This window comes from Petromyzon marinus, assembly GCF_048934315.1.
Source record: "Petromyzon marinus isolate PM22_M1 ecotype Great Lakes invasive population chromosome 85 unlocalized genomic scaffold, UKy_Petmar_22M1.pri1.0 chr85_unloc.3, whole genome shotgun sequence".
Taxonomy (NCBI): domain Eukaryota; kingdom Metazoa; phylum Chordata; class Hyperoartia; order Petromyzontiformes; family Petromyzontidae; genus Petromyzon; species Petromyzon marinus.
The window spans coordinates 268760-291715 of record NW_027422648.1 but is presented as its reverse complement, the minus strand read 5'-3'; the positions used below and the strand labels follow the sequence as shown (position 1 = coordinate 291715).

Below are 22956 nucleotides of genomic sequence, written 5' to 3'. Positions count from 1 at the left end.
CTCACTTACACACCCACCCACCCACTCACTCACCCACTCCCTCACCCACTCACCCACCCACTCACCCACCCATTCACCCACTCACTTACCCACCCACCCACTCACTCACCCACTCACTCACCCACTCATCCACCCACTCACCCACCCACTCACCCACTCACTTACCCACCCACTCACTCACCCACTCACTCACCCACCCACTCACTCACCCACTCCCTCACCCACTCACTCACCCACCCACTCACCCACTCACCACCCACTCACTCACCCACTCACCCACTCACCCACCCACTCACCCACTCACTCACCCACTCACTCACCCACCCACTCACTCACTCACCCGCCCACTCACCCACCCACTCACTCACCCACTCACCCACCCACTCACCCACCCAACCCACTCACCCATCCACCCACTCACCCACCCACTCACCCACTCACTCACCCACTCACTCACCCACTCACTCACTCACCCACTCACTTACCCACCCACCCACCCACTCACTCAACCACTCACTCACCCACTCACCCACCCACTCACCCACCCACTCACCCACTCACTTACCCACCCACCCACCCACTCACTCACCCACTCACTCACCCACTCACCCACCCACTCACCCACCCACTCACCCACACACTTACCCACCCACCCACCCACTCACTCACTCACCCACTCACTCACCCACCCACTCACTCACCCACTCCCTCACCCACTCACTCACTCACCCACTCACCCACTCACTCAACCCACTCACTCACCCACCCACTCACCCACCCACTCACTCACCAACACACTCACCCACTCACCCACCCACCCACCCACTCATCCCCCTCTCTCCCCCCCCTCTCCCCAAAGGGTTGTCCACAGAAGCAGCTCAGCATGAAGTACATCCTGGTGACCGGCGGGGTGATCTCTGGGATCGGGAAGGGAATCATCGCAAGCTCTGTAGGAACAATTCTCAAGGCCTGCGGACTGAGAGTCACGGCCATCAAGATAGACCCCTACATCAACATTGATGCTGGGACATTCTCTCCTTATGAGCACGGTGAGTGGGTGGGTGGGTGAGTGAGTGGGTGAGTGAGTGGGTGAGTGGGTGGGTGAGTGGGTGGGTGAGTGGGTGGGTGGGTGAGTGGGTGAGTGGGTGGGTGGGTGGGTGAGTGAGTGGGTGAGTGGGTGGGTGGGTGAGTGAGTGGGTGGGTGGGTGTGTGAGTGGGTGAGTGTGTGAGTGGGTGGGTGTGTGTGTGGGTGGGTGGGTGGGTGAGTGGGTGGGTGAGTGGGTGGGTGGGTGGGTGAGTGAGTGGGTGGGTGGGTGGCTGAGTGGGTGGGTGGGTGGGTGGCTGAGTGGGTGGGTGGGTGGGTGAGTGAGTGTATGAGTGGGTGGGGGGGTGAGTGGGTGGGTGGGTGAGTGGGTGAGTGGGTGAGTGGGTGAGTGAGTGGGTGGGTGGGTGAGTGGGTGGGTGGGTGAGTGGGTGAGTGAGTGGGTGGGCGGGTGGGTGGGTGGGTGAGTGGGTGGGTGAGTGGGTGAGTGGGTTGGTGAGTGGGTAGGTGGGTGGGTGAGTGGGTGGGTGGGTGAGTGGGTGGGTGAGTGGGTGAGTGGGTGGGTGAGTGGGTGGGTGGGTGGGTGGGTGAGTGGGTGGGTGAGTGGGTGAGTGGATGAGTGGGTGGGTGGGTGGGTGAGTGGGTAGGTGGGTGGGTGAGTGGGTGGGTGAGTGGGTGAGTGGGTGGGTGAGTGGGTGAGTGGGTGAGTGGGTAGGTGGGTGGGTGAGTGGGTGGGTGAATGGGTGAGTGGGTGGGTGAGTGGGTGAGTGGGTGGGTGAGTGGGTGAGCGGGTGGGTGGGCGAGTTGGTGGGCGAGTGGGTGGGTGAGTGGGTGAGTGGGTGGGTGAGTGGGTGAGTGGGTGGGTGAGTGAGTGGGCGGGTGAGTGGGTGGGTGGGTGGGTGAGTGGGTGGGTGAGTGGGTAGGTGGGTGGGTGAGTGGGTGGGTGAGTGGGTGAGTGGGTGGGTGAGTGGGTGAGTGGGTGGGTGAGTGAGTGGGCGGGTGAGTGGGTGGGTGGGTGAGTGGGTGGGTGAGTGGGTGAGTGGGTGGGTGGGTGATTGAGGTGGGTGAGTGGGTGGGTGGGTGAGTGGGTAGGTGGGTGGGTGGGTGAGTGGATGAGTGGGTGGGTGGGTGAGTGGATGAGTGGGTGGGTGGGTGGGTGAGTGGGTAGGTGGGTGGGTGAGTGGGTGGGTGGGTGAGTGGGTGGGTGAGTGTGTGAGTGGGTGGGTGAGTGGGTGAGTGGGTGGGTGAGCGGGTGGGTGGGCGAGTTGGTGGGCGAGTGGGTGAGTGGGTGGGTGAATGGGTGGGTGGGTGATTGAGGTGGGTGAGTGGTTGAGTGAGTGGGTGAGTGGGTGAGTGAGTGGGTGAGTGGGTGAGTGGGTGGGTGAGTGGGTGAGTGGGTGGGTGAGTGGGTGGGTGAGTGGGTGGGTGGGTGATTGAGGTGGGTGGGTGAGTGATTGAGGTGGGTGGGTGAGTGGGTGAGTGAGTGGGTGAGTGGGTGGGTGGGTGAGTGGGTGAGTGGGTGGGTGGGTGAGTGAGTGGGTGAGTGGGTGGGTGGGTGAGTGAGTGGGTGGGTGAGTGGGTGGGTGGGTGAGTGGGTGGGTGAGTGGGTGGGTGGGTGATTGAGTGGGTGAGTGGGTGGGTGAATGGGTGAGTGAGTGAGTGGGTGAATGGGTGAGTGAGTGGGTGGGTGAGTAGGTGGGTAAGTGGGTGAGTGAGTGGGTGAGTGAGTGAGTGAGTGGGTGGGTGGGTGAGTGGGTGAGTGAGTGGGTGGGTGGGTGAGTGGGTGAGTGAGTGAGTGAATGGGTGGGTGAGTGGGTGAGTGAGTAGGTGGGTGAGTGGGTGGGTGAGTGGGTGAGTGAGTGGGTGAGTGAGTGAGTGGGTGAGTGAGTGGGTGGGTGAGTGGGTGAGTGAGTGGATGAGTGGATGAGTGAATGGGTGAGTGAGTAGGTGGGTGAGTGAGTGGGTGAGTGGGTGAGTGAATGGGTGAGTGGGTGAGTGGGTGGGTGAGTGGGTGAGTGAATGGGTGAGTGGGTGAGTGGGTGGGTGAGTGGGTGAGTGAGTGGATGAGTGGATGAGTGAATGGGTGAGTGAGTGAGTGGGTGGGTGAGTGAGTGAGTGGGTGGGTGAGTGGGTGAGTGAGTGGGTGAGTGGGTGAGTGAATGGGTGAGTAGATGAGTGGGTGAGTGAATGGGTGAGTGAGTTGAGTAGGTGGGTGAGTGGGTGGGTGAGTGGGTGAGTGAGTGGGTGAGTGGGTGAGTGGGTGAGTGAATGGGTGAGTGGGTGAGTGGGTGAGTGAATGGGTGAGTGAGTGAATGGGTAAGTGAGTAGGTGGGTGAGTGGGTGAGTGAGTGAGTGAATGGGTGAGTGAGTGAATGGGTAAGTGAGTAGGTGGGTGAGTGGGTGAGTGAGTGAGTGAATGGGTGAGTGAGTGAATGGGTAAGTGAGTAGGTGGGTGAGTGGGTGAGTGGGTGAGTGAGTGGGTGGGTGAGTGAGTGGGTGGGTGAGTGAATGGGTGAGTGAGTTTCGGGAGAGAATCGATTCCGATTATCCCAAACACCTCAGCAACACAGATCGATGAAATCACGGAATCGATTCCATGGCTACAGTATGGGATTCGGTGAGACAGTTCAAGGCAGTGCTGGGAATCTGAATCGGAATCGCGAGTTTGGTTTTCGATTCCTCGGTCACGTGGATTTGTTGACGGCGGTCGCCATGGAGACGGCGACCAGTGACAGAGAGGGGTGGTGAGTGGTGAGGTGAGTGGTGAGGTGAGTGAGTTGGTGAGTGAGTGGATAGGTGAGTGGGTGAGTGGGTGAGTGAGTGGGTGAGTGGGTGGGTGAGTGAGTGAGTGGGTGAGTGAGTGGGTGAGTGAGTGGGTGAGTGAGTGGGTGAGTGAGTGGGTGAGTGGGTGAGTGAGTGGGTGAGTGGGTGAGTGAGTGAGTGGGTGGGTGAGTGAGTGGGTAGGTGAGTGAGTGAGTGGGTGAGTGAGTGAGTGAGTGGGTAGGTGAGTGAGTGAGTGAGTGGGTGAGTGGGTGAGTGAGTGAGTGGGTGAGTGAGTGAGTAGGTGAGTGAGTGGGTGAGTGGGTGAGTGAGTGAGTGGGTAGGTGAGTGAGTGGGTGAGTGAGTGAGTGAGTGGGTGAGTGAGTGAGTGAGTGGGTGAGTGGGTGAGTGAGTGGGTGAGTGGGTGAGTGGGTGAGTTGGTGAGTAGGTGAGTGAGTGGGTGAGTGGGTGAGTGAGTGAGTGGGTAGGTGAGTGAGTGGGTGAGTGAGTGAGTAGGTGAGTGAGTGGGTGAGTGAGTGAGTAGGTGAGTGAGTGGGTGGGTGAGTGAGTGAGTGAGTGGGTGAGTGGGTGAGTGAGTGGGTGAGTGGGTGAGTGAGTGGGTGAGTGAGTGAGTGGGTGAGTGGGTGAGTGAGTGAGTGAGTGGGTGAGTGTGTGAGTGGGTGAGTGAGTGAGTGGGTGAGTGGGTGAGTGGGTGGGTGAGTGAGTGAGTGGGTGAGTGAGTGGGTGAGTGAGTGAGTGGTGAGTGAGTGGTGAGTGAGTGGGTGAGTGAGTGAGTGGGTGAGTGGGTGAGTGAGTGAGTGGTGAGTGAGTGGTGAGTGAGTGGGTGAGTGAGTGAGTGAGTGGGTGAGTGAGTGAGTGGGTGGGTGAGTGAGTGGGTGAGTGAGTGAGTAGGTGAGTGAGTGGGTGGGTGAGTGAGTGAGTGGGTGAGTGGGTGAGTGAGTGGGTGAGTGGGTGAGTGAGTGGGTGAGTGAGTGAGTGGGTGAGTGGGTGAGTGAGTGAGTGAGTGGTGAGTGGGTGAGTGGGTGAGTGAGTGAGTGGGTGAGCGGGTGAGTGGGTGGGTGAGTGAGTGAGTGGTTGAGTGGGTGAGTGGGTGAGTGAGTGGGTGAGTGAGTGAGTGAGTGGGTGAGTGAGTGGGTGAGTGAGTGGGTGGGTGGGTGAGTGAGTGAGTGAGTGGTGTGGTGAGTGGTGTGGTGAGTGGTGAGTGGAGTGGTGAGTGAGTGAGTGGTGAGTGAGTGGTGAGTGAGTGGGTGAGTGAGTGAGTGGGTGAGTGAGTGAGTGGGTGAGTGAGTGAGTGGGTGAGTGAGTGAGTGGGTGAGTGAGTGGGTGGGTGAGTGAGTGGGTGGGTGAGTGAGTGGGTGGGTGAGTGGGTGAGTGAGTGGTGAGTGGGTGAGTGAGTGAGTGGGTGGGTGAGTGAGTGGGTGAGTGAGTAGGTGAGTGAGTGGGTGGGTGAGTGAGTGAGTGAGTGGGTGAGTGGGTGAGTGAGTGGGTGAGTGGGTGAGTGAGTGGGTGAGTGAGTGAGTGGGTGAGTGGGTGAGTGAGTGAGTGAGTGGTGAGTGGGTGAGTGGGTGAGTGAGTGAGTGGGTGAGTGGGTGAGTGGGTGGGTGAGTGAGTGAGTGGGTGAGTGGGTGAGTGAGTGGGTGAGTGAGTGAGTGAGTGGGTGAGTGAGTGGGTGAGTGAGTGGGTGGGTGGGTGAGTGAGTGAGTGAGTGGTGTGGTGAGTGGTGAGTGGTGTGGTGAGTGAGTGAGTGGTGAGTGAGTGGTGAGTGAGTGGGTGAGTGAGTGAGTGGGTGAGTGAGTGAGTGGGTGAGTGAGTGAGTGGGTGGGTGAGTGAGTGGGTGGGTGAGTGAGTGGGTGGGTGAGTGGGTGAGTGAGTGGTGAGTGGGTGAGTGAGTGAGTGGGTGAGTGAGTGAGTGGGTGGTGAGTGAGTGAGTGGGTGAGTGGTGTGTGGGAGAGTGGGTGAGTGAGTGAGTGGGTGGTGAGTGAGTGAGTGGGTGAGTGAGTGAGTGGGTGAGTGAGTGAGTGAGTGGGTGAGTGGGTGAGTGAGTGGGTGAGTGGGTGAGTGAGTGGGTGAGTGAGTGAGTGGGTGAGTGGGTGAGTGAGTGAGTGAGTGGTGAGTGGGTGAGTGGGTGAGTGAGTGAGTGGGTGAGTGGGTGAGTGGGTGGGTGAGTGAGTGAGTGGGTGAGTGGGTGAGTGAGTGGGTGAGTGAGTGAGTGAGTGGGTGAGTGAGTGGGTGAGTGAGTGGGTGGGTGGGTGAGTGAGTGAGTGAGTGGTGTGGTGAGTGGTGTGGTGAGTGGTGTGGTGAGTGAGTGAGTGGTGAGTGAGTGGTGAGTGAGTGGGTGAGTGAGTGAGTGGGTGAGTGAGTGAGTGGGTGAGTGAGTGAGTGGGTGGGTGAGTGAGTGGGTGGGTGAGTGAGTGGGTGGGTGAGTGGGTGAGTGAGTGGTGAGTGGGTGAGTGAGTGAGTGGGTGAGTGAGTGAGTGGGTGGTGAGTGAGTGAGTGGGTGAGTGGTGTGTGGGAGAGTGGGTGAGTGAGTGAGTGGGTGGTGAGTGAGTGAGTGGGTGAGTGAGTGAGTGGGTGAGTGAGTGGGTGAGTGGGTGAGTGAGTGAGTGGGTGAGTGAGTGGGTGAGTGAGTGGGTGAGTGAGTGGGTGGGTGAGTGAGTGAGTGGGTGAGTGGGTGAGTGAGTGGGTAAGTGGGTGAGTGGGTGAGTGAGTGGGTGAGTGGGTGAGTGAGTGGGTGAGTGAGTGGGTGAGTGGGTGAGTGAGTGGGTGAGTGGGTGAGTGAGTGAGTGGGTGGGTGAGTGGGTGTGTGAGTGAGTGAGTGGGTGAGTGAGTGAGTGGGTGGGTGGGTGAGTGGGTGAGTGACTGGGTGGGTGAGTGAGTGGGTGAGTGGGTGAGTGAGTGGGTGAGTGGGTGAGTGAGTGGGTGAGTGAGTGGGTGGGTGGGTGAGTGGTGAGTGAGTGGGTGGGTGAGTGAGTGGGTGGGTGGGTGAGTGGTGAGTGAGTGAGTGGGTGGATGGGTGAGTGGTGAGTGAGTGAGTGGGTGAGTGAGTGGGTGGGTGAGTGGTGAGTGAGTGGGTGGGTGAGTGGTGAGTGAGTGAGTGGGTGAGTGAGTGGGTGAGTGGTGAGTGAGTGGGTGGGTGAGTGAGTGGGTGGGTGGGTGAGTGGGTGAGTGAGTGGGTGAGTGGGTGAGTGAGTGGGTGGGTGGGTGAGTGGGTGGGTGGGTGAGTGGGTGAGTGAGTGAGTGAGTGGGTGGGTGAGTGGTGAGTGAGTGGTGAGTGAGTGGTGAGTGAGTGGTGAGGGGTGAGTGGTGAGTGAGTGGTGAGTGGTGATTGGTGAGTGAGTGGTGAGTGAGTGGTGAGTGGTGAGGGGTGAGTGGTGAGTGAGTGGTGAGTGAGTGGTGTGTATTGTGGTGAGTGAGTGGGTGGGTGGGTGAGTGGTGTGGTGAGTGATGTGGTGAGTGAGTGGTGTGGTGAGTGGTGAGTGGTGTGGTGAGTGGTGAGTAGTGTGGTGAGTGAGTGGGTGGGTGAGTGGTGAGTGAGTGGTGTGGTGAGTGGTGTGGTGAGTATTTCAGAGTCTCTATGTATCTCTATGGGTCTCTATGAGTCTCTATGTATCTCTATGGGCCTCTATGTATCTCTATGTATCTCTGTGTATCTCTATGGGTCTGTATGTATCGCTATGAGTCTCTATGAATCTCTATGAGTCTCTATGTATCTCTATGTATCTCTATGGGTCTCTATGTATCTCTATGTATCTCTATGAGTCTCTATGTGTCTCTATGAGTCTCTATGTATCTCTATGAGTCTTCATGTATCTCTATGTATCTCTATGTATATCTATGTATCTCTATGTATCTCTATGTATCTCTATGAGTCTATGTATCTCTATGTATCTCTATGAGTCTCTATGTATCTCTATGCATCTCTATGAGTCTCTATGTATCTCTCTGAGTCTCTATGTATCTCTATGAGTCTCTATGTATTTCTATGTATCTCTATGAGTCTCTATGAATCTCTATGTATCTCTATGAGTCTCTATGTATCTCTATGTATGTCTATGTATCTCTATGTATCTCTATGGGTCTCTATCTATCTCTATGAGTCTCTATGTATCTCTATGAGTCTCTATGTACCTCTATGTGTCTCTATGAGTCTCTATGTATCTCTATGTATCTCTATGTATCTCTATGAGTCTCTATGTATCTCTATGTATCTCTATGAGTCTCTATGTATCTCTATGGGTCTATGTATCTCTATGTATCTCTATGTATCTCTATGAGTCTCTATGTATCTCTATGAATCTCTATGTATCTCTATTTGTCTATGTATCTCTATGTATCTCTGTGTATCTCTATGTATCTCTATGTATCTCTGTGTATTTCTATGTATCTCTATGAGTCTCTATGTATCTCTGTGTATGTCTATGTATCTCTATGTGTCTCTATGTATCTCTATTTGTCTATGTATCTCTATGTTTCTCTATGCATCTCTATGAGTCTCTATGTATCTCTGAGTCTCTATGTATCTCTATCTATCTCTATGTATCTCTATCTATCTCTATGTATCTCTGTGTATATCTGTGTATCTCTATGAGTCTCTATGAGTCTCTATGTATCTCTATGAATCTCTATGTATCTCTATGGGCCTCTATGTGTCTCTATGAGTCTCTTTGTATCTCTATGTGTCTCTATGTATCTCTATGTATCTCTATGTATGTCTATGTATCTCTATGTATCTCTATGAGTCTCTATGTATCTCTATGTATGTCTATGTATCTCTATGGGTCTCTATGTATCTCTATGTATCTCTATGTATCTCTATGAGTCTCTATGTATCTCTATGAGTCTCTATGTATCTCTATGTATGTCTATGTATCTCTATGGGTCTCTGTGTATCTCTATGTATCTCTATGTATGTCTATGTATTTCTATGGGTCTCTATGTATCTCTATGTATATCTATGTATCTCTATGTATGTCTATGTATCTCTATGGGTCTCTATGTATCTCTTTTGTATGTCTATGTATCTCTATGGGTCTCTATGTATGTCTATGCATCTCTATGCATCTCTATGTATCTCTGTGTATGTCTATGTATCTCTATGGGTCTCTATGTATCTCTATGTATCTCTATGTATGTCTATGTATCTCTATGTATCTCTGTGTATGTCTCTGTATCTCTATGAGTCTCTATGAGTCTCTAAGTATCTCTATGAGTCTCTATGTATCTCTATGTATGTCTATGTATCTCTATGGGTCTCTATGTATCTCTATGTATGTCTATGTATCTCTATGGGTCTCTATGTATCTCTATGTATCTCTATTTATCTCTATGGGTCTCTATGTATCTCTATGTATCTCTATGTATCTCTATGGGTCTCTATGTATATCTATGTATCTCTATGGGTCTCTATGTATCTCCATGTATGTCTATGTATCTCAATGGGTCTCTATGTATCTCTATGTATGTCTATGTATCTCTATGGGTCTCTATGTATCTCTATGTATCTCTATGTGTCTCTATGGATCTCTATGTATCTCTATGTATCTCTATGGGTCTCTATGTATCTCTATGAGTCTCTATGTATCTCTATGAGTCTCTATGTATCTCTATGGGTCTATGTATCTCTATGGGTCTCTATGTATCTCTATGTATCTCTATGGGTGTCTATGTATCTCTATGTATGTCTATGTATCTCTATGTATCTCTATGGGTCTCTATGTATCTCTATGTATCTCTATGGTTCTCTATGTATCTCTATGGGTCTATGTATCTCTATGTATCTCTATGTATCTCTATGGGTCTCTATGTATCTCTATGTATGTCTATGTATCTCTATGTATCTCTATGGGTCTCTATGTATCTCTATGTATCTCTATGGGTCTCTATGTATCTCTATGGGTCTCTATATATCTCTATGTATGTCTATGTATCTCTATGGGTCTCTATGTATCTCTATGGGTCTCTATGTATCTCTATGTATCTCTATGTATGTCTATGTATCTCTGTATCTCTATGTATGTCTATGGGTCTCTATGTATCTCTATGGGTCTCTATGTAACTCTATGTATCTCTATGTATCGCTATGTATCTCTATGGGTCTCTATGTATCTCTATGGGTCTCTATGTATCTCTATGTGTCTCTATGTATCTCTGTGTATCTCTATGTATCTCTATGTATCTCTATGTATGTCTATGTATCTCTATGGGTCTCTATGTATCTCTATGTATCTCTGTGTATCTCTATGGGTCTCTATGTATCTCTTTTGTATGTCTATGTATCTCTATGGGTCTCTGTGTATCTCTATGTATCTCTATGAGTCTCTATGTATCTCTGTGTATCTCTATGTATCTCTATGAGTCTCTATGTATCTATGTATCTCTATGTGTCTCTATGTATCTCTATGGGTCTCTATGTATCTCCGAGTCTCTATGTATCTCTATGTATCTCTATGTATCTCTGTGTATCTCTATGTATCTCTGTGTATCTCTATGTATCTCTATGTATCTCTGTGTATCTCTATGTATCTCTATGGGTCTCTATGTATCTCTATGTATGTCTATGTATCTCTATGTATCTCTATGCGTCTCTATGTATCTCTATGGGTCTCTATGTATCTCTATGGGTTTCTATGTATCTCTATGAGTCTCTGTGTATCTCTATGTATGTCTATGTATCTCTATGTATCTCTATGTATCTCTATGGGTCTCTATGTATCTCTATGTATCTCTATGGGTCTCTATGTATCTTTATGTATGTCTGTGTATCTCTATGGGTCTCTATGTATCTCTATATATCTCTATGGGTCTCTATGTATCTCTATGTATGTCTACGTATCTCTATGGGTCTCTATGTATCTCTATGTATGTCTATGTATCTCTATGGGTCTCTATGTATCTCTATGTATCTCTATGTATCTCTATGAGTCTCTATGTATCTCTATGAGTCTCTATGTATCTCTACGTATGTCTATGTATCTCTATGGGTCTCTATGTATCTCTATGTATCTCTATGAGTCTCTATGTATCTCTATGAGTCTTTATGTATCTCTATGTATGTCTATGTATCTCTATGGGTCTCTGTGTATCTCTATGTATCTCTATGTATCTCTATGTATGTCTATGTATCTCTATGGGTCTCTATGTATCTCTATGTATATCTATGTATCTCTATGTATGTCTATGTATCTCTATGGGTCTCTATGTATCTCTATGTATCTCTATGTATGTCTATGTATCTCTATGTATCTCTATGGGTCTCTATGTATCTCTCTGTATGTCTATGTATCTCTATAGGTCTCTATGTATCTCTATGTATCTCTATGTATCTCTATGGGTCTCTATGTATCTCTATGTATCTCTACGTATCTCTATGTATGTCTATGTATCTCTATGTATCTCTATGTATCTCTATGGGTATCTATGTATCTCTATGTATGTCTATGTATCTCTATGGGTCTCTATGTATCTCTATGTATCTCTATGTATCTCTATCGGTCTCTATGTATCTCTATGTATCTCTATGTATCTCTATGTATGTCTATGTATCTCTATGGGTCTCTATGTATCTCTATGTATGTCTATGTATCTCTATGTGTCTCTATGTATCTCTATGGGTCTCTATGTATATCTATGTATGTCTATGTATCTCTATGGGTCTCTATGTATCTCTATGTATGTCTATGTATCTCTATGTATCTCTATGGGTCTCTATGTATCTCTATGTATGTCTATGTATCTCTATGGGTCTCTATGTATCTCTATGTATCTCTATGAGTCTCTATGTATGTCTATGTATCTCTATGGGTCTCTATGTATCTCTATGTATGTCTATGTATCTCTATGGATCTCTATGTATCTCTATGTATCTCTATGAGTCTCTATGTATCTCTATGGGTCTCTATGTATGTCTATGTATCTCTATGGGTCTCTATGAGTCTCTATGTATCTCTATGTATGTCTATGTATCTCTATGGGTCTCTATGTATCTCTATGTATGTCTATGTATCTCTATGGGTCTCTATGTATCTCTATGTATCTCTATGTATCTCTATGTATGTTTATGTATCTCTATGTATCTCTATGGGTCTCTATGTATCTCTATGGGTCTCTATGTATCTCTATGGGTCTCTATGCATCTCTATGTATGTCTATGTATCTCTATGGGTCTCTATGTATCTCTATGTATGTCTATGTATCTCTATGTATCTCTATGTATCTCTATGGGTCTCTATGTATCTCTATGGGTCTCTATGTATCTCTATGGGTCTCTATGTATCTCTATGGGTCTCTATGTATCTCTATGAGTCTCTGTGTATCTCTATGGGTCTCTATGTATCTCTATGTATGTCTATGTATCTCTATGGGTCTCTATGTATCTCTATGTATGTCTATGTATCTCTATGTATCTCTATGGTAATAGTCTCTATGTATCTCTATGTATGTCTATGTATCTCTATGGGTCTCTATGTATCTCTATGTATCTCTATGAGTCTCTATGTATCTCTATGAGTCTCTATGTATCTCTATGTATGTCTATGTATCTCTATGTATCTCTATGTATGTCTATGTGTCTCTATGTATCTCTATGTATCTCTATGTATCTCTATGTATCTCTATGTATCTCTATGTATCTCTATGTATCTCTATGTATCTCTATGTATCTCTATGTATGTCTATGTATCTCTATGGGTCTCTATGTATCTCTATGTATGTCTATGTATCTCTATGTGTCTCTATGTATCTCTATGTATCTCTATGTATCTCTATGTGTCTCTATGTGTCTCTATGTATCTCTATGTATGTCTATGTATCTCTATGTATCTCTATGTATGTCTATGTGTCTCTATGTATCTCTATGTATCTCTATGGGTCTCTATGTATCTCTATGTGTCTCTATGTATCTCTATGTATCTCTATGTATCTCTATAGGTCTCTATGTGTCTCTATGTATCTCTATGTATCTCTATGACTCTCTATGTGTCTCTATGGGTCTCTATGTATCTCTATGTATCTCTATGAGTCTCTGTGTATCTCTATGTATCTCTATGTATCTCTATGTATCTCTATGTATCTCTATGTATCTCTATAGGTCTCTATGGGTCTCTATGTATCTCTATGTATCTCTATGTATGTCTATGTGTCTCTATGTATCTCTATGTATCTCTATAGGTCTCTATGGGTCTCTATGTATCTCTATGTATCTCTATGTATGTCTATGTGTCTCTATGTATCTCTATGTATCTCTATGGGTCTCTATGTATCTCTATGTATCTCCATGTATGTCTATGTATCTCTATGTGTCTCTATGTATCTCTATGTATGTCTATGTATCTCTATGTATCTCTATGTATCTCTATGGGTCTCTATGTGTCTCTATGGGTCTCTATGTATCTCTATGTATCTCTATGAGTCTCTGTGTATCTCTATGTATCTCTATGTATCTCTATGTATCTCTATGTATCTCTATGTATCTCTATAGGTCTCTATGGGTCTCTATGTATCTCTATGTATCTCTATGTATGTCTATGTGTCTCTATGTATCTCTATGTATCTCTATAGGTCTCTATGGGTCTCTATGTATCTCTATGTATCTCTATGTATCTCTATGTGTCTCTATGTATCTCTATGACTCTCTATGTATCTCTATGTGTCTCTATGTATCTCTATGTATCTCTATGTATCTCTATGACTCTCTATGTATCTCTATGTATCTCTATGTATCTCTATGTGTCTCTATGTATCTCTATGAGTCTCTGTGTATCTTCAGGATGTTTCCAGGATGGAGGTCTCCCCCAAAGGCCCCTCCCCTCGACCTCCCTCCCCTCAGCCGTCACAGACAGCCAGCAATTAAAGGTGAGGAGTGGTGAGTGGTGAGTGAGTGGTGAGGTGAGTGGTGAGTGAGTGAGTGAGTGGTGTGGTGAGTGGTGAGTGGTGGTGAGTGGTGTGGTGAGTGGGTGAGTGAGTGAGTGAGTGGTGTGGTGAGTGGTGAGTGGGTGAGTGAGTGAGTGAGTGGTGAGTGAGTGGTGAGTGAGTGGTGAGTGGTGTGGTGAGTGGTGAGTGGGTGAGTGGGTGAGTGGTGTGGTGAGTGGTGTGGTGAGTGGTGTGGTGAGTGGTGAGTGGTGAGTGAGTGGTGAGTGGTGAGTGGGTGAGTGGGTGAGTGGTGAGTGAGTGGTGAGTGGTGAGTGGTGTGGTGAGTGAGTGGTGAGTGGGGTGGTGAGTGGTGAGTGGGGTGGTGAGTGGTGAGGTGAGTGGTGAGTGGTGTGGTGAGTGGTGAGTGGGTGAGTGGTGAGGTGAGTGGTGAGTGGTGAGTGGGTGAGTGGGTGAGTGGTGAGTGAGTGGTGAGTGGTGAGTGAGGGGTGTGTGGTGAGTGGTGTGGTGAGTGAGTGAGTGGTGAGTGAGGGGTGTGTGGTGAGTGGTGTGGTGAGTGGGTGAGTGGTGAGTGAGTGGTGAGTGGTGTGGTGAGTGGTGAGTGGTGGTGAGTGAGTTAGTGGATGGTGTGGTGAGTGGTGGTGAGTGAGTGGTGAGTGGTGTGGTGAGTGGTGTGGTGAGTGGTGTGGTGAGTGGTGTGGTGAGTGGTGTGGTGAGTGGTGAGTGGTGAGTGAATGGTGAGTGGGTGAGTGGTGTGGTGAGTGGTGAGTGAGTGAGTGAGTGGTGGTGAGTGAAGAGTGGTGTGGTGAGTGGTGTGGTGAGTGGTGAGTGAGTGGTGAGTGGTGTGGTGAGTGAGTGGTGTGGTGAGTGGTGTGGTGAGTGGTGTGGTGAGTGGTGTGGTGAGTGAGTGGTGTGGTGAGTGGTTTTGTGAGTGGTGTGGTGAGTGGTGAGTGAGTGGTGTGGTGAGTGGTGTGGTGAGTGGTGTGGTGAGTGGTGGTGAGTGGTGTGGTGAGTGATGAGTGGTGTGGTGAGTGGTGAGTGGTGTGGTGAGTGGTGTGTGGTGTGGTGAGTGGTGTGGTGAGTGGTGTGGTGAGTGGTGTGGTGAGTGGTGAGTGGTGTGGTGAGTGGTGTGGTGAGTGGTGTGGTGAGTGGGGTAGTGAGTGGTGAGTGGTGTGGTGAGTGGTGAGTGTTGTGGTGAGTCGTGTGGTGAGTGGTGTGGTGAGTGGGTGAGTGGTGTGGTGAGTGGTGTGGTGAGTGGTGAGTGATGTGGTGAGTGGTGTGGTGAGTGGTGTGGTGAGTGGGGTGGTGAGTGGTGGTGAGTGGTGTGGTGAGTGGTGAGTGGTGTGGTGAGTGGTGAGTGGTGTGGTGTGGTGAGTGGTGTGGTGAGTGGTGTGGTGAGTGGTGAGTGGTGAGTGGTGTGGTGCGTGTTGTGGTGAGTGGTGTGGTGAGTGGTGGTGAGTGGTGAGTGGTGTGGTGAGTGGGTTAGTGAGTGGTGTGGTGAGTGGTGAGTGGTGAGGAGTGGTGAGTGGTGTGGTGAGTGGTATGGTGAGTGGTGTGGTGAGTGGTGTGGTGAGTGGTGAGTGGTTAGTGGGGTGGTGAGTGGTGAGAGGTGTGGTGAGTGGTGTGGTGAGTGGTGTGGTGAGTGGGTGTGTGGTGTGGTGAGTGGTGTGGTGAGTGGTGTGGTGAGTGGTGAGTGGTGTGGTGAGTGGTGAGTGGTGTGGTGAGTGGTGTGGTGAGTGGTGTGGTGAGTGGTGTGGTGAGTGGGTGAGTGGTGGTGAGTGGTGTGGTGAGTGGTGTGGTGAGTGGTGAGTGGTGTGGTGAGTGGTGTGGTGAGTCGTGTGGTGAGTGGTGTCGTGAGTGGGTGAGTGTGTGGTGAGTGGTGTGGTGAGTGGTGAGTGGTGTGGTGAGTGGTGAGTGATGTGGTGAGTGGTGTGGTGAGTGGTGTGGTGAGTTGGGTGGTGAATGGTGAGTGGTGTGGTGAGTGGTGAGTGTTGTGGTGAGTGGTGAGTGGTGTGGTGAGTGGTGTGGTGAGTGGTGTGGTGAGTGGTGAGTGGTGTGGTGAGTGGTGTGGTGAGTGGTGTGGTGAGTGGTGTGGTGAGTGGTGTGGTGAGTGGTGAGTGGTGTGGTGAGTGGTGTGGTGAGTGGTGTGGTGAGTGGTGAGTGGTGTGGTGAGTGGTGAGTGGTGTGGTGAGTGTTGTGGTGAGTGGTGTGGTGAGTGGTGTGGTGAGTGGTGTGGTGAGTGGTGAGTGGTGTGGTGAGTGGTGAGTGGTGTGGTGAGTGGTGTAGTGAGTGGTGCGGTGAGTGGTGTGGTGAGTGGGTTAGTGAGTGGTGAGTGGTGAGGAGTGGTGAGTGAGTGGTGAGTGGTGTGGTGAGTGGTGAGTGGTGTGGTGAGTGAGTGGTGAGTGGTGTGGTGAGTGGTGTGGTGAGTGGTGTGGTGAGTGGTGAGTGGTGTGGTGAGTGGTGTGGTGAGTGGGGTGGTGAGTGGTGAGTGGTGTGGTGAGTGGTGAGTGTGTGGTGAGTGGTGAGTGGGAGTGGTGTGGTGAGTGGTGTGGTGAGTGGTGTGGTGAGTGGTGTGGTGAGTGGTGAGTGGTGTGGTGAGTGGTGAGTGGTGTGGTGAGTGTTGTGGTGAGTGGGGTAGTGAGTGGTGAGTGGTGTGGTGAGTGGTGAGTGTTGTGGTGAGTCGTGTGGTGAGTGGTGTGGTGAGTGGGTGAGTGGTGTGGTGAGTGGTGTGGTGAGTGGTGAGTGATGTGGTGAGTGGTGTGGTGAGTGTGTGGTGAGTGGGGTGGTGAGTGGTGGTGAGTGGTGTGGTGAGTGGTGAGTGGTGTGGTGAGTGGTGTGGTGAGTGGTGAGTGGTGTGGTGAGTGGTGAGTGGTGTGGTGTGGTGAGTGGTGTGGTGAGTGGTGTGGTGAGTGGTGAGTGGTGAGTGGTGTGGTGCGTGTTGTGGTGAGTGGTGTGGTGAGTGGTGGTGAGTGGTGAGTGGTGTGGTGAGTGGGTTAGTGAGTGGTGTGGTGAGTGGTGAGTGGTGAGGAGTGGTGAGTGGTGTGGTGAGTGGTATGGTGAGTGTGTGGTGAGTGGTGTGGTGAGTGGTGAGTGGTTAGTGGGGTGGTGAGTGGTGAGAGGTGTGGTGAGTGGTGTGGTGAGTGGTGTGGTGAGTGGGTGAGTGGTGTGGTGAGTGGTGTGGTGAGTGGTGTGGTGAGTGGTGGTGTGGTGAGTGGTGAGTGGTGTGGTGAGTGGTGTGGTGAGTGGTGTGGTGAGTGGTGTGGTGAGTGGGTGAGTGGTGTGGTGAGTGGTGTGGTGAGTGGTGTGGTGAGTGGTGAGTGGTGTGGTGAGTGGTGTGGTGAGTCGTGTGGTGAGTGGTGTCGTGAGTGGGTGAGTGGTGTGGTGAGTGGTGTGGTGAGTGGTGAGTGGTGTGGTGAGTGGTGAGTGATGTGGTGAGTGGTGTGGTGAGTGGTGTGGTGAGTTGGGTGGTGAATGGTGAGTGGTGTGGTGAGTGGTGAGTGTTGTGGTGAGTGGGTGAGTGGTGTGGTGAGTGGTGTGGTGAGTGGTGAGTGGTGTGGTGAGTGGTGTGGTGAGTGGTGTGGTGAGTGGTGTGGTGAGTGGTGTGGTGAGTGGTGAGTGGTGTGGTGAGTGGTGTGGTGAGTGGTGTGGTGAGTGGTGAGTGGTGTGGTGAGTGGTGAGTGGTGTGGTGAGTGTTGTGGTGAGTGGTGTGGTGAGTGGTGTGGTGAGTGGTGTGGTGAGTGGTGAGTGGTGTGGTGAGTGGTGAGTGGTGTGGTGAGTGGTGTAGTGAGTGGTGCGGTGAGTGGTGTGGTGAGTGGGTTAGTGAGTGGTGAGTGGTGAGGAGTGGTGAGTGAGTGGTGAGTGGTGTGGTGAGTGGTGAGTGGTGTGGTGAGTGAGTGGTGAGTGGTGTGGTGAGTGGTGTGGTGAGTGGTGTGGTGAGTGGTGAGTGGTGTGGTGAGTGGTGTGGTGAGTGGGGTGGTGAGTGGTGAGTGGTGTGGTGAGTGGTGAGTGGTGTGGTGAGTGGTGAGTGGTGTGGTGAGTGGTGTGGTGAGTGGTGAGTGGTGTGGTGAGTGAGTGAGTGAGTGGTGAGTGAGGGTGAGTGGTGAGTGGTGTGGTGAGTGGTGAGTGGTGTGGTGAGTGAGTGGGTGAGTGAGTGGTGAGTGGTGTGGTGAGTGGTGTTGGTGAGTGGTGAGTGGTGTGGTGAGTTGGTGAGTGGTGGTGAGTGGTGTGTGGTGTGGTGAGTCGTGAGTGGTGTGGTGAGTGTGTGGTGAGTGGTGTGGTGAGTGGTGTGGTGAGTGGTGAGTGTTGTGGTGAGTCGTGTGGTGAGTGGTCTGGTGAGTGGGTGAGTGGTGTGGTGAGTGGTGTGGTGAGTGGTGAGTGGTGTGGTGAGTGGTGAGTGATGTGGTGTGGTGAGTGGTGTGGTGAGTGGTGTGGTGAGTGGTGAGTGTTGTGGTGAGTGGTGTGGTGAGTGGGTGAGTGGTGTGGTGAGTGGTGAGTGGTGTGTGGTGTGGTGAGTGGTGTGGTGAGTGGTGTGCTGAGTGTGTGGTGAGTGGTGAGTGGTGAGTGGTGTGGTGAGTGGTGTGGTGAGTGGTGTGGTGAGTGGTGTGGTGAGTGGTGAGTGGTGTGGTGAGTGGTGTGGTGAGTGGTGTGGTGAGTGGTGTGGTGAGTGCTGTGGTGAGTGGTGTGGTGAGTGGTGAGTGGTGAGTGGTGTGGTGAGTGGTGTGGTGAGTGGTGAGTGGTGTGGTGAGTGGTGAGTGGTGTGGTGAGTGGTGTAGTGAGTGGTGTGGTGAGTGGTGTGGTGAGTGGTGTTTTGAGTGGTGAGTGGTGTGGTGAGTGGTGTGGTGAGTGGTGTGGTGAGTGGTGAGTGGTGTGGTGAGTGGTGAGTGGTGTGGTGAGTGAGTGGTGAGTGGTGTGGTGAGTGGTGAGGTGAGTGGTGTGGTGAGTGAGTGAGTGGTGGTGAGTGGTGTGGTGAGTGGTGTGGTGAGTGGTGAGTGGTGTGGTGAGTGGTGTGGTGAGTGGTGTGGTGAGTGGTGTGGTGAGTGAGTGGTGAGTGGTGTGGTGAGTGGTGTGGTGAGTGAGTGGTGATTGGTATGGTGAGTGGTGAGTGGTGTGGTGAGTGAGTGGTGAGTGGTGTGGTGAGTGGTGAGGTGAGTGGTGTGGTGAGTGAGTGAGTGGTGGTGAGTGGTGTGGTGAGTGGTGTGATGAGTGGTGAGTGGTGTGGTGAGTGGTGTGGTGAGTGGTGTGGTGAGTGGGTTAGTGAGTGGTGAGTGGTGAGGAGTGGTGAGTGAGTGGTGAGTGGTGTGGTGAGTGGTGAGTGGTGTGGTGAGTGGTGTGGTGAGTGGTGTGGAGAGTGGTGAGTGGTGTGGTGAGTGGTGTGGTGAGTGGTGTGGTGAGTGGTGAGTGGTGTGGTGAGTGAGTGAGTGAGTGGTGAGTGAGGGTGAGTGGTGAGTGGTGTGGTGAGTGGTGAGTCGTGTGGTGATGTGAGTGGGTGAGTGAGTGGTGAGTGGTGGGGTGAGTGGTGAGTGGTGTGGTGAGTGGTGTGGTGAGTGGTGTGGTGAGTGGTGTGGTGAGTGGTGAGTGGTGTGGTGAGTGGTGTGGTGAGTGGTGTGGTGAGTGGTGTGGTGAGTGGTGAGTGGTGAGGAGTGGTGAGTGGTGTGGTGAGTGGTATGGTGAGTGGTGTGGTGAGTGGTGTGGTGAGTGGTGAGTGGTGAGTGGTGTGGTGAGTGGTGAGTGGTGTGGTGAGTGTGTGGTGAGTGGGGTAGTGAGTGGTGAGTGGTGTGGTGAGTGGTGAGTGTTGTGGTGAGTCGTGTGGTGAGTGGTCTGGTGAGTGGGTGAGTGGTGTGGTGAGTGGTGTGGTGAGTGGTGAGTGGTGTGGTGAGTGGTGAGTGATGTGGTGAGTGGTGTGGTGAGTGGTGTGGTGAGTGGTGTGGTGAGTGGTGAGTGTTGTGGTGAGTGGTGTGGTGAGTGGGTGAGTGGTGTGGTGAGTGGGTGAGTGAGTGAGTGGTGAGTGAGTGGGTGAGTGGTGTGGTGAGTGGGTGAGTGGTGTGGTGAGTGGTGTGGTGAGTGGTGAGTGGTGTGTGGTGTGGTGAGTGGTGTGGTGAGTGGTGTGGTGAGTGGTGTGGTGAGTGGTGAGTGGTGTGGTGAGTGGTGTGGTGAGTGGTGTGGTGAGTGGTGAGTGGTGAGTGGTGTGGTGAGTGGTGTGGTGAGTGGTGAGTGGTGTGGTGAGTGGTGAGTGGTGTGGTGAGTGGTGTAGTGGTGGTGAGTGGTGTGGTGAGTGGTGTGGTGAGTGGTGTTTTGAGTGGTGAGTGGTGTGGTGAGTGGTGTGGTGAGTGGTGTTTTGAGTGGTGAGTGGTGTGGTGAGTGGTGTGGTGAGTGGTGTGGTGAGTGGTGTGGTGAGTGGTGTTTTGAGTGGTGAGTGGTGTGGTGAGTGGTGTGGTGAGTGGTGTGGTGAGTGGTGAGTGGTGTGGTGAGTGGTGTGGTGTGGTGAGTGGTGAGTGGTGTGGTGAGTGGTGAGTGGTGTGGTGAGTGAGTGGTGAGTGGTGAGGTGAGTGGTGTGGTGAGTGAGTGAGTGGTGGTGAGTGGTGTGGTGAGTGGTGTGGTGAGTGGTGAGTGGTGTGGTGAGTGGTGTGGTGAGTGGTGTGGTGAGTGAGTGGTGAGTGGTGTGGTGAGTGGTGTGGTGAGTGGTGAGTGGTGGTGAGTGGTGTGGTGAGTGGTGTGGTGAGTGGTGTGGTGAGTGGTGTGGTGAGTGGTGAGTGGTGTGGTGAGTGGTGTGGTGAGTGGTGTGGTGAGTGGGTTAGTGAGTGGTGAGTGGTGAGGAGTGGTGAGTGAGTGGTGAGTGGTGTGGTGAGTGGTGAGTGGTGTGGTGAGTGGTGTGGTGAGTGGTGTGGTGAGTGAGTGGTGAGTGGGTTAGTGATTGGTGAGTGGTGTGGTGAGTGAGTGGTGAGTGGTGTGGTGAGTGGTGAGTGGCTGTGGTGAGTGAGTGGTGAGTGGTGTGGTGAGTGGTGAGTGGTGTGGTGAGTGAGTGGTGAGTGGTGTGGTGAGTGGTGAGTGGTGTGGTGAGTGAGTGGTGAGTGGTGTGGTGAGTGGTGAGTGGTGTGGTGAGTGGTGAGTGGTGTGGTGAGTGGTGTGGTGAGTGAGTGAGTGGTGAGTGAGGGTGAGTGGTGAGTGGTGTGGTGAGTGGTGAGTGGTGTGGTGAGTGGTGTGGTGAGTAGGGTGGTGAGTGGTGAGTGGTGTGGTGAGTGGTGGTGAGTGGTGAGTGGTGTGGTGAGTGGTGAGTGGTGTAGTGAGTGGTGTGGTGAGTGGTGTGTGGTGTGGTGAGTGGTGTGGTGAGTGAGTGGTGAGTGGTGTGGTGAGTGGTGTGGTGAGTGGTGTGGTGAGTGGTGTGGTGAGTCGTGAGTGGTGTGGTGAGTGGTGTGGTGAGTGGTGTGGTGAGTGGTGAGTGGTGAGGAGTGGTGAGTGGTGTGGTGAGTGGTATGGTGAGTGGTGTGGTGAGTGGTGTGGTGAGTGGTGAGTGGTGAGTGGTGTGGTGAGTGGTGAGTGGTGTGGTGAGTGGTGAGTGGTGTGGTGAGTGGTGTGGTGAGTGGTGTGGTGAGTGGGGTGTGAGTGGTGAGTGGTGTGGTGAGTGGTGAGTGTTGTGGTGAGTGTGGTGAGTGGTTGGTGAGTGGGTGAGTGTGTGGTGAGTGGTGTGGTGAGTGGTGAGTGGTGTGGTGAGTGGTGAGTGATGTGGTGAGTGGTGTGGTGAGTGGTGTGGTGAGTGGGGTGGTGAGTGGTGAGTGGTGTGGTGAGTGGTGTGGTGAGTGGTGTGGTGAGTGGTGTGGTGAGTGGTGAGTGGTGAGTGGTGTGGTGAGTGGTGTGGTGAGTGGTGAGTGGTGTGGTGAGTGGTGAGTGGTGTGGTGAGTGGTGTAGTGAGTGGTGTGGTGAGTGGTGTGGTGAGTGGTGTGGTGAGTGGTGAGTGGTGTGGTGAGTGGTGTGGTGTGGTGAGTGGTGAGTGGTGTGGTGAGTGGTGTGGTGAGTGGTGAGTGGTGTGGTGAGTGAGTGGTGAGTGGTGTGGTGAGTGGTGATGTGAGTGGTGTGGTGAGTGAGTGAGTGGTGGTGAGTGGTGTGGTGAGTGGTGTGGTGAGTGGTGAGTGGTGTGGTGAGTGGTGTGGTGAGTGGTGAGTGGTGTGGTGAGTGGTGTGGTGAGTGGTGTGGTGAGTGGGTTAGTGAGTGGGGAGTGGTGAGGAGTGGTGAGTGAGTGGTGAGTGGTGTGGTGAGTGGTGAGTGGTGTGGTGAGTGGTGTGGTGAGTGGTGTGGTGAGTGGTGAGTGGTGTGGTGAGTGAGTGGTGAGTGGGTTAGTGAGTGGTGAGTGGTGTGGTGAGTGAGTGGTGTGGTGAGTGGTGAGTGGTGTGGTGAGTGAGTGGTGTGGTGAGTGGTGAGTGGTGTGGTGAGTGAGTGGTGAGTGGTGTGGTGAGTGGTGAGTGGTGTGGTGAGTGAGTGGTGAGTGGTGTGGTGAGTGGTGTGGTGAGTGGTGTGGTGAGTGGTGAGGATGAGTGGTGAGTGAGTGAGTGGTGGTGAGTGGTGTGGTGAGTGGTGAGTGTTGTGGTGAGTGGTGTGGTGAGTGGTGAGTGGTGTGGTGAGTGGTGTGGTGAGTGGTGTGGTGAGTGGTGAGTGGTGTGGTGAGTGAGTGAGTGAGTGGTGAGTGAGGGTGAGTGGTGAGTGGTGTGGTGAGTGGTGAGTGGTGTAGTGAGAGTGAGTGAGGGTGGTGAGTTGTGGTGGTGAGTGGTGAGTGAGTGGTCAGTGGTGTGGTGAGTGGTGTGGTGAGTGGTGTGGTGAGTAGGGTGGTGAGTGGTGAGTGGTGTGGTGAGTGGTGAGTGGTGGTGAGTGGTGAGTGGTGTGGTGAGTGGTGAGTGGTGTAGTGAGTGGTGTGGTGAGTGGGTTAGTGAGTGGTGTGGTGAGTGGTGAGTGGTGTGTGGTGTGGTGAGTGGTGTGGTGAGTGGTGTGGTGATGGGTTATTTTTGAGTGGTGAGTGGGGTGGTGAGTGGTGAGTGGTGTGGTGAGTGGTGTGGTGAGGGGTGTGGTGAGTGGGTTAGTGAGTGGTGAGTGGTGAGTGGTGTGGTGAGTGGTGTTGTGAGGTGAGTGGTGTGGTGAGTGGTGTGGTGAGTGGTGAGTGGTGTGGTGAGTGGTGTGGTGAGTGGTGTGGTGAGTGAGTGGTGAGTGGTGAGGTGAGTGGCGTGGTGAGTGGGTTAGTGAGTGGTGTGGTGAGTGGTGTGGTGAGTGGTGTGGTGAGTGGTGAG

At 52.0% G+C, this 22956-nt stretch overlaps 1 protein-coding gene across 1 annotated transcript in view; it reads left to right on the top strand.

Moving 5' to 3' along the window:
* Positions 1–3712: 3712 nt before the first annotated feature.
* LOC142908540 (uncharacterized) overlaps positions 3713–22956 on the top strand; it is an 83296-nt gene continuing 64052 nt past the window's right edge. Inside the window, exons 1-2 of the mRNA XM_076059279.1 lie at positions 3713–3798; positions 13587–13672. Of these exons, the coding sequence (XP_075915394.1) occupies positions 13588–13672 (85 nt within the window). The 5' untranslated portion in view covers positions 3713–3798; position 13587. The remainder of the gene's footprint in view (positions 3799–13586; positions 13673–22956) is intronic.